Raw genomic sequence first — 10,808 nt, forward strand, 5'->3', positions numbered from 1 at the left:
TGGGAGATGGCAACTTTGAGGAATCAAAATATGCTTCCTAGATCAGGAAAGACAGACTTCCCCTTCCTTCCTCCCTCCCCCAAATATAATCGAGTGTTTGCTTTGTATCCAGAATGGACATTTTAGCTCTAGAATCAGGGCTGTGGGGTGAGGATAGGTGAAGGCTCTTTCCCTGCAAGTTTGGGAGGTGAAATAAACACAACTCCTGTTAAAGAGACAATACGAGCCGTAACACAGAGATGGGAGAAAGCACTTTGGGAGTTCTGTGATAGAAGTCACCTAGGAGTGAACTGGACCCTATTGTATATGTGATTATTGGTGAACGCACTTAGCCAAGACCCTGAAAAATCTCTGCTTAAATATTATAGGCGTCTGCCAACACTGTTACCCCGACACCCCTTACAAACTGTAAGGAACTGGTATCAGGACTCACAGAACATGTTTATTCTACTTAGCTATGAAGCAAAAAAGTAATGAACTATATGTATGTGAAAAGTTTCATCAGTCCACTTACGCACTTACTTGCTCGATATTCTTACCCTTAACGTGAACATTTAGCAAAAAATCGGTGTGCAGCAGCTCTACTTGTAACCGAAATTGCCGTTCTTGCGCCTTTATATGATGAGGGTCTGCTATTGGCAGAGACGAGACAGAACTAACTTAATCTTTCCTGTGAGTCTCTGTAGCTGATCAATTAAACTGCCGAGGAGATCAAATACTTCAGACTGTATTTATTACATTAAGTATTTATGTTCAGGCCAAGCCTTTAAAGCATGATGTCATATAGGAATGTAGGCCGATTAAATCAATTCAGCAGAATTTGCTGTAACTTAATGGAAATCTAATTGTGCGTTTTAATTTAGTGTCCAGGCGGTAGTAAGTTCTCCAAACAAAATAATTTTCAGTCTGCATTTGGGGAGCAGGAGGCTCTTGCCCAGGCCTGGGTGATGGCACCTGTGGTAGGTGAAGGGGAGGAAATCCTGGCCTCGGAGGGGCTTTGCTGGCTGGCAGGTTGGGTTGCATCCCGTGCAAGGGATTGCTGGCTTCGATCCCTACCAAACAGGAAATCGATGAAATGTTCCTGGTGGGTCCTGCACGGCCAGTCTTCAGCTCCATGTTTGCCAGTCAATAGCTCCAGTGCAGACCGAGGCCATTAGCAGTCATGGAGTCTCGGCTGGGTGCTGAGGACACAGTTCTTACTCCTTAGAAACCTCAGTGGAACTCGTTTCTAAAGAAGAGCATCTGAATGAAAGGAGATGGGAAATCACGAGTCACGAGAAAGTCACGTACTGTGAAAGTAATGCTCAGTCAGTTTAGAAAAAGCGGAAAGTACAACAAAACACAAAGAAAAATATAAAGCTTATTCATAATCTTAGCATCCAGAATCAGTCACGATGAATATTTGTTATTGGTACATTTGTTTTCTTCCCATTTATAAATATGTATCTCCAATAAATTTATGTATTTTAAAACTTATTTAGAATTAAAAAATCAAATGTTTAAATTTATAAATATTTTCTATTTCTAAATAGTATTATTTACTATACATACCTGTGACCTTATATTGATATGGTATATGGCTGCACATGTGCATATACACATATGTACTATGGATATATGTATGTACTGTGTATATACAGATATGTGTACATATATATACACACACACAATGGGATAATTTTGACTTACTGTTTTTTTAACCTACTTTTAAAATTTAATATTTTACTATTACTATAATTCTGCACCAAATATCCTCTTACAGTATAATTTTGTCATAGCTTTAGTGCATTCAATAAAGTGATTATAACTTATTCAGTCAATTTGCTAGAATTGGGTGGTTAGTTTCTTCATAATTTTTTGTTGCTATCTGCCACATGGGAATGACTTCCTTTGTAACTAATTTAATTTTTAGACCACTCACGATTTTAGCTTTTTGACAGATAAAAAACAAAAGAAAACTAGAGCCCCAAGTGTGGAAATCCAGACATTAAAAGGTGAGACTTTTAAAGTCTGTTGGCTTACTCCTCAAGATTCCGTTGGCGGAATAAATCATTCTACTTTTTGCTCTGAGGGGATGGGCTCCTCAAGGAAGCCGCCCAGCTGTGAAACAGTGTGGGGACTATGTGTAAGGCAGGGTGAAGGGCTCTCACAGCACAGCCACGCGTCTCGAGGAGGATCCCACTGTTCGTCCTGTGTGTCCTCCTGGGCATGAGCAGAGCAAGTCTCGTTCCTTGCTGGCCACTGAGTTGAACTGGTACCTAGAGCAAGCTGTGCATTGTAACTTACTCTTGGCCTTTATTTTGTATGTGGTCATGGAAATAATAATTGTTGGAGGACTTGGTACTAGTTGCTTTATAGAGGTAGATATGTTACCTCTTCTTATAAATGAGGAAGCTGGAGCTTGGAAAGACAGTGTGAAGTCCCATGACCAGTTAACGGTGGAACCAGGAGTCAAACTTCAAAGCCCGTTTCCTCCTCCTCTGCAGGCTGCATCTGCAGTCACACCCCAGAGGCGTCCTGTCACCACTCTCATTTTACAGGATGTTGGTAATTATGACTCGGTTTTGGCGTAGACATTTGCTAAAGTATCTGCTACCACCCTGGCATAGTAAAGAGGAGGACAGTCTCTTTCATGGCTGACTCCACGTCACCCCATCACTAGCAGAGACAGGCTTGGTGTGGTTTTCAAAGCCCTTTCAAACATCGTCCCTTGCGGTGGTTCCTGTGGCCAGGGACCGACAGCTTCAGGCCACGCTAAAGCTTGCCACTTTGCTTGCCTTGTGCTAAATGGCTCCAGGTTACCATGCATGTTGAATGTTTTGGCTGTTTTATAAATTTTTTGTCTTTTATCTCAGTATTACCCATCAATGTTTCTGCTATTAGCAGTCTCATTGCTTTCTAGCTTGTGGCAGCCTTGTAAGACAGGAAAGTTATGTTAGCCGTGCATGTGGAAGTCTTCAAGTATGTGGTGAGGGCCTTGAACCTGTTTTTTGTGGGCAAAACGCATGTGTTTTAGAGTCTGGGTTTTCCCTTGGTGACCATGGGGTCATCTGCTGCCTTGAGCATCGCAAAGGGTGCATTCATACTTTGCTATTTCTGTTGCCTGCAGTGCTCCAGGTTGATGGAGTTTTTCGGGCAGAAGAGCACTTGGAGAAATCTCATATTGCTGTTGGTTCTGTGAAATCATGGAGAAATCTAGAGTTAGGTCTAAAAGGATCCTATTTGTAGAAATCATTTTTCTCCCTGTGTTAAAAAATGGTTACGGGAATTAAGGGAGATGCTGGTCTTTGGACAATTTAAGTTAAATTGAAATCAGTTGAAATTCTGAAAGCATGTTTAAGCTGGAAGGAAGACATAGCTTTGTAATTCACATCCCATTCTAAAACCACTCATTTTGTGTTGAAAGGAATTTAAAAATGTGTCTGTTAGCCCATAGTGTGCGTGAAGATTCTCTACAACATCCTGTCAAGGGGGCTTCAGTGTCCCCTGACCAGAAACCCATCACCCTCAGAGAGAGACCACCATACACACTGATGGTAAAGAAAAGAAACCCCCCTTTCTCTCCCTCCATCTGCTGCTCCTGCTCTGCCCTAAACCAGGGAGAGGCAGTTTCCTCATGTCCACTGTGCCTAAAAGGCCCCGTTCTTTCACTTTTCACTCCTCCGTGCAACTCCCTCCCTCTGGCCTGATGGCTGACCGTGACTTTACCCTCCTTTTTTCTGCAGGTTCTGCCTCTGTTAAGGCAACCCACAACCATACGGTGTCACAGTGAACTTACTGGGAAGCCGTACTGACCACATGCTCTGCTGCTGAGACACATCCCCCTCTGGACAGTTGGGTCTTTGGGCACAGATCATAGCCTTTACCCATTTCCCTGATAAATGTCACTGGATTAGATTTGTTTCTGTGCTTGCCTTTGGGCTTGCGTGTTGGTTCAGGTGGCCTCTCTTGCTTTTGTCCGTATCTGCCTTCTGTATCGGCATGTCTTCTGTTTCTCATGCAGGGAGGGCAGGGCAGAGCAGAGAGGAGATGACTCCCAGTGGCTCATTTTTTTCAGCATTCCTCCACGTGGCTTTCAGACATTTATGTCTCCGCCAAGGAGCATCCACTGTGGCTCAGCTGGTAAAGACTCAGCCTGCAGTGATGGAGACCTGGGCTTGATCCCTGGATTGGGAAGGTCCCCTGGAGAAGGGAAAGGCTATCCAATCTGGTATTCTGGCCTGGAGAATTCCACGGACTATGTAGTCCATGGGGTCGCAAAGAGTCAGACAAGACTGAGCGACTTTCACTTCACAAAGAGCATCACCCTCTTTGATAGACAGTCAGCTGCTCTTCAGACTTGGCGTGTTGATGAGGAAAGAGCGAGGCATCTGTGACAGGCTTCATGCCAAAGACTTTTGTTGGCCTGGGTACATCTCTCAGGGTCTGGGGTTCTGCTTTGGGAATCCCCACCTGACCGGTACTGTGTAGTCAAGGGACAGAGAAAGGACTCAAGGGAGGTGTGCATACCTCCTGACGCTTCCTCGGCCAGAGATGTGGGGGCTTGGGTGGGTTGAGGGTGCTGCTCATGGGTATGTGTGTGTGGGTGGCCTGGGACACTTTGGGGGTCCTCACCCACTGGAGGAGCAATAAGGAGGAGCAATAAGGATGAGCGGTCGTCATCTTCTCGAGGACCTTGACCTCGCTTTCCCTCGGCTCTTACAGTTTTGTTTTGAAGAATTTATTTTTAACCGTGGTGAAATACACATATGATACAATTTCTGTCTTAACCATGGCTAAGTGTGTAGTTCAGAAGTGTTAAATATGTCCTTATTATTGTACACCATCCTCACCAGCCCTCTCCAGAACTCAGTCATCTTTCCAAATTGAACTGTGTACCTATTACACCTCCCCCCTCCCTCCCATCCCCTCAGCCTCTGGCAACCACCCTTCTACTTCCAGTCTGTACGAATGTGACTGTACGAGGTGCCCCGTACAAATGGAATCAAACAGACTCTGCGTCTCTTCGGACTGTCCTAGTTCACTTAGTCGAATGTCCTTGAGGTTCATCTGCGTTGTCACCTCTGTTGGGGTTTCCTTTTTTCTTTTTTAAAGGCTGTATGCATAGCCTGTACAGTTTATAAGCAGGGTCTCCCAGACTCGTTGGGTTCATCTGGTCCTCAGTTTCCCCATGTCTAGTGTGGGGGGTAACGTAGGCAAGCCACATAGACTCTCTCCCTCCCTCCAGTCCATGAATTAACTTATATCCTCCACCTCTGAATCTGGGTTTTGTGGGCCAGGAACGTAGTTATCAGTGGCTTTTGTGGGGACTTGCCTGTTGCAGGCGTGAACCGGCAGGCATAGACTGTGGATCCAGGAGGCTGCGTCTTGTCCAAGTGGGACTTCTCCATCTCTCAGGTGATGTGCTCATCACTGAGTCACAGCCTAATTAACGCCCTCCCTGATGTTATATCAGAGTACGGCCTTACTGGGGACGAGAACCAGCAAGGGAACACGTATGCTGAGCCTGCCCCTCTGGGACTTGTCTGACATGGGCTTGGCTGCCCAGGCCTGGGTCTAGGGACTGTGGCCCCTTCAGGGTCCCCTGCAGCCTACAGCCCCAGTCAAGCTCCCCTCAGACCCCCAGGCCCTCGTGGCCCCTCCCCAAATGTGCTAAGGGTGGGGGTCTAATATCTGTCTTCCTTCTTTTCAACATTCATTTAAAATCAAACTTATGTGTATAAAAGAAATGCACAGATGTTGTAGAAAAATGAGAAAAGTTCTAAGCAGGCACAGAAAGGAAAATCGTCAGTATTTCCATTGCCGAGAGGGCTCACTGTGCTCTGCCTTCTGTTCTCTTCCCGCGTGGCTCCCCTCGGGAGGGATTTGGAGGGGAGGAAGCCCTCCCCTGCTGCGTGAGTCCTGGCCCTTGGGGTGGCCCCTGGGCTCGGCACAGGCACTGTTCCTGCCCAGGTTCGCGCCCCTGGGGCTCAGGGAGACCAAGCCTGTTGTCAGTATGTGGCTGCCTGTGAGCACGCTGGGAGAAGCGGAACCAGCAGGATGTGGAATCTGAACCCTTTAACTTTTTGTTCGCTTCCTTCTGTCACTGGAAATGCGACCAGGCGAAAGCCAGCCAGGGGTGCGGGTTGTGGAGCGGGCTCTCAGAGTTCTGGGTATAAACTGGGCGCTTGTGACTCCTCTCACGCTCATCTTGCTGTCTGCTGCCCGCTGCATCGGCCCCTCCGTCAGACTTGAGGCAGGAAGTGACGGCTGCATTTCAGCCTCCTATTACACTGGAGGAGAAGGGGACGGTCTGCAGGAGAAGGCCCCCTTCTGTAATAAACTCTGCTGCTGCTGCTGCTGCTGCTGCTGAGTCGCTTCAGTCGGGTCCGACTCTGTGCGACCCCATAGACGGCAGCCCACCAGGCTCCCCCGTCCCTGGGATTCTCCAGGGAAGAACACTGGAGTGGGTTGCCATTTCCTTCTTCAGTGCATGAAAGTGAGAAGTGAAAGTGAAGTTGCTCAGTCGGGTCCGACTCTCAGCAACCCCATGGACTGCAGCCCACCAGGCTCCTCCGTCCATGGGATTTTCCAGGCAAGAGGACTGGAGTGGGGTGCCATTGCCTTCTCTGAATAAACTGTGTGGACCTGGGCAATTCCCGGAGCCTTGTTTCCTTCTTGGAATGTGGGGCTGAGTGATGCCCTCCCCGCAGGGCGGCCAGAATGAAGACAAGCGACCACAGTGGGTACTGTAAGGGTGACTGTCCTTTTGCTTCTGAGTGGGCTTGGAGAGGAAGAGAAAGATGCCCAAATGTGCTTCCGGGGAGAGAAAGAAACCTGACTCCAGTACAGGGAAGCCTGTCCCTGGGAAAGGAGGTTGGGCAGGCCCCGCTGTGGGTGTGGTTGATGCTGCTGAGGCTGCTTCCTGAATGCTGATCCCACAAGTGGGTGCCAGGCCTGGGTGGCCCTCCCTGTCTCCCTTCTGCCTGCCACAGCTATTTCTCAAGGGCCTGGCCCGTTCCAGGTGCTGTGCTAAGGGTTGGGGACAGAGTAGTGATTTAGGCCCCCTTGGGGGTGTGTGGGGGCAGGCAGACCACAAACCAGTCACAAACCATTAGTGACACACCAACAGTTCGTGGCCGGTGCCTTGAAGACGTGAGCATGAGGCTCTGATGGAGAATATAACCCGGGAACCTGCTTTGGATGGGAGGTCCCAAGGGGCTCCCTGAGGCCATGGTGGTCAAATGGAGCCCTAAAAAGAGACAAGAACCCCGAGTCAGAGGAAGGATCTCTTCACTCCCAGGCAGAGCCCGATGAAGGGTCCAGACAGGGGAAGAGTGTGTCCTCTCTCCAGACAGAGGGACACAGTCGTTAAGGCACCAGTCCTCTGCCCAGTGGAGAAGGCGACGGCGCCCACTCCAGTACCCTTGCCTGGAAAATCCCACGGACGGAGGAGCCTGGTAGGCTGCAGTCCATGGGGTCGCTGGGAGTCGGACACGACTGAGCAACTTCACTTTCACTTTTCAGTTTCCTGCATTGGAGAAAGAAATGGCAACCCACTCCAGTGTTCTTGCCTGGAGAATCCCAGGGACGGGGGAGCCTGGTGGGCTGCCGTCTCTGGGGTCGCACAGAGTCCGGACTGAAGCAACTTTGTAGCAGCAGCAGCAGCCTCTGCCTTTTCACCTGTTTCCTCATCTGCAAAAGGGAATAGAGCCTACTGCCTAGGAGTGTTCCAAAGCTGAGGTGTGCAAAGTCACAACGTGCTTAGAACTGCGGTGCTGGTACATACAAGGGCTTGCTCCAGTAAGCACAGCTCCTGTGGAGGGCTTCCCTGTGATGGTGGTTTGGACATCTGAAAGGAAGCGTGGGTAGTGCATGACAAGGACGAGGTGAGGGCAGTGAGGGCCCCAGCACTCAGGGTCTTGAAGACCACAGGGAGGAATTTCGATTCATTCAGCAGATAAGGGTTTTGGTCCAAAACTACTCCCTATTTGCAATGCTACTTCTTCCAAAGCTGGTGAGCACTTTTAGAAGAGCCGAGGGGTGGGTGGAACCCAGGGGGGCTGGCTTTGCTGCCCCTCCCGGGCTCAGGGCTCAGGGACAGGCACTGACTGCCATGTCCTTGGCAAGGCCTCAGTGCACCATCTCCTGCTCCCCTGGTGGGACAGTCTCTGGAGCTGTCCCAGACTGGCTGGGGCAGAGGCTGTGGCGGTACTCGATGCTCGTCTCCTGCAAGAAACACACGTGGTGGGTGGGGGGCGCCGTTTGACCTGTCCAGAGGCTCAGGAAATCTCTCAAACGATGTCATGCCAGCAGTTGAGTCCACCCACCCAGCCTGGATGCAGGTCTGCGCATCTCCTACCCCCACACCTGCCTTTGTGGAAGTGCCAGCCTGGTTCAGCTCTGTTCACAGAGCTTGGATGGACATTAGGAGCTCAGGATTCCATGGTTAGACTCTCCATGTCCTCCTACACACACACACACACACACACACACACACACACGTACACCCCTTTCTGTCTGTTGGTCCCCATCTTGGAAATGGCACCTCCATTCATTCATTCAAACCCCTCCACCTACAGTCTGTGAGCAATGTGCATGGGCGCGCACCGTGAGCATAAACCCAGAACCTGGCCGTCTCTCACCACCTCCCCTCTGGCCACCTTGAGCTAAGGCCGCCATCCGCTGGGACCGCATCACCACAGTAGCCTCCCCATCCCCTCCTCAAGGAAGTTACGCTCCAGACACTTGACTCGAGTCTGCTGAAGCTTCCTCCCGCTGCGTCCTGCCTGGCCCTGGTGGCTCCTTGACTCCTGGGCCGCCTCCTCCCCGGCAGCCCCTGGCTTTGGTCACTCTGAGTGCCTGCTGCAGGTGGCTTCTGCCCCCACTTCAGTGCCACTGCTCTGGTCTTCTCCCCTGCTGCCGTGCTCCCTCCTGGGTGTTCCTGTCCGTGTTTCTTTGACATTGCACTCAGCTGTTACCAAGCATCACACTCCGTTCACGTTTTAAACAGCTCTCGCCACTGCCTGCCTTCACAGGAAGCATGCCTGGGCTACACTGCGCCTCTGCCCTGGAACTGTGCTCCACGATGCCGGCGCTCTCGCTGCCTTATGCCCGCTGAGTGGTCACCAGGGCCAAGCAGAGTGCCAGGTGCTCAGGAGACAGCCACTGGATAAGCGCACAGTCGAGGGTGACCCGCGAAAAGAAAGGTCTCCTCCCGGCCCTGGCCTTGGAGAGTTTCGTGCAGTGCTGGCCAGCAGCCTTGGGGCCAGACAATTGTTCCAAAGCCCCGTTCCACACACTGAGCCTGTACTGAGTCCTTTCCAAACCAAGGCCTTCAGAACTTCTCAAACTTTAGTTCACGGTTCCCTGAGTGTCCCTTGAACTTCAGTTTACTGTTTCTTGTCTCTCTTGGGCTGTAAAAAATACCTACAGTTCTGTTCATTAGACGGTTAGGTCCAAGCAACTCCGTGTTTCTGTCCCCAAAGCTTAGTAGTCATTTGAAAATAACACACGTAAATTGAATGGAAAATCATAGTTTTCTTTCATTCTTAAAGAGCTGCCATTACTCTCTAATGGGAGGCACGTCACCGAGCTCTGCATGACGTTCCTGAACTTGGAATCACAGTGGATGCCTTCTCTCCTCATTCTCTCTTCCGTGTGGATTATTTGCGTGGTGTTTGCAAAATCTGGCTTCACGGAAATATGACCTCCTTGAAAGGAGTGCAGCGAGGCCTCCTGTTGAAGCCGTGAGCTGCCTTGTGTGGCAGCTTCCATTGCATCTGATAGATGCGGCGGCTTCCGCCTGCCCTTGAAAATTTAGAATATCCTTGGAGGGCCCTTGTGAGTTCCTGGGGATGCTTTGGCACTTAGTCTGGAGAGTGTGGCATTACTTCATTGGATCCTCATAATGATCCCGTGAGGTGGGGATTGTTTCATTTCATAGAAGGACAAGCCCAGGCTCAGAGAAGTCAAGATGCTAGTCTAAGGTAAGGGACCCTTGCCTTAGCCTCTCCAGCCTGTTGGTAAGGGAACCGAGACTGGTCAGTTCTCCCTGGTGCTCTGGTGGTAATCCCTTGTCCTATCAATTGGATCTCTTGAGTTGTGCATCTTTGGGGTCCCGAGCTCTTGTCAGCTCTCCCTGAAGTGTTTGGAAATAAACAGCATCAATCAACCCCTTGCCCCCAACCCTAAGTCTGAGAGACTGGAGTGTGGACAGTGATGGCAGCCTGTTGTTTTTCCTTCTTCCAGGGGGCCCCCTGTGCTCATGCTGTGTCCCCGACCCCATGGGGCTTTCCTTCCTCCCCACCTACGGCTGCCAGACGAACCGCACGGCCAGCGTGGCCGCCCTGCGCATGAAGGCTCGTGAGCACTCGGAGGCTGTCCTGCAGTCGGCCAACCTCCTGCCGTCCACCAGCAACAGCCCCAGCCCCGTGGCTAAGCCAGCGCCCCCCGACGGCAGCCAGGACAAGACCCCTCTCAGCAAGGAGCAGAGCGAGCGTGAGAAGAGTGTATGAGGGGCCCGAGTGGCCAAGCCCACCGCACCCTCCCCCCTTGCTTCTCCCAGCCTCGGCCCCCACGGAAAACTCTCCCAAGAGCGAGGAAGAAGCCTGCTGCCCTGGGCCTCCTCTCAGACTCAGGAAAGGAAGGGAGAACCACAGCTCCCCCAGTGAATGCAGAGTGCCTCTGGAGTCCCCCCTGTGGGGCTGTTCTGTCCCGGCTTCTTCGGTGTCAGGCCCCGATGGTACTCGTGGGTACCAGAATCTGCTCTGCGGTGAGACCCCTGGGGTTTCCATCTTGGCCCAGAAGTCTGGAGAGAAGGCGAGTTT

The 10,808-nt window shown here is 50.7% G+C and overlaps 1 protein-coding gene across 1 annotated transcript in view; it reads left to right on the top strand.

Moving 5' to 3' along the window:
- DRGX (dorsal root ganglia homeobox) overlaps positions 1–10,496 on the top strand; it is a 31,399-nt gene extending 20,903 nt beyond the window's left edge. The window contains exon 6 of the mRNA XM_040242846.1: positions 10,231–10,496. Coding sequence (XP_040098780.1) covers positions 10,231–10,496 — 266 coding nt within the window. The remainder of the gene's footprint in view (positions 1–10,230) is intronic.
- The last annotated feature ends 312 nt before the right edge of the window (positions 10,497–10,808 follow it).

This window comes from Oryx dammah, unplaced genomic scaffold (assembly GCF_014754425.2).
Source record: "Oryx dammah isolate SB20612 unplaced genomic scaffold, SCBI_Odam_1.1 HiC_scaffold_6, whole genome shotgun sequence".
Taxonomy (NCBI): Eukaryota; Metazoa; Chordata; class Mammalia; order Artiodactyla; family Bovidae; genus Oryx; species Oryx dammah.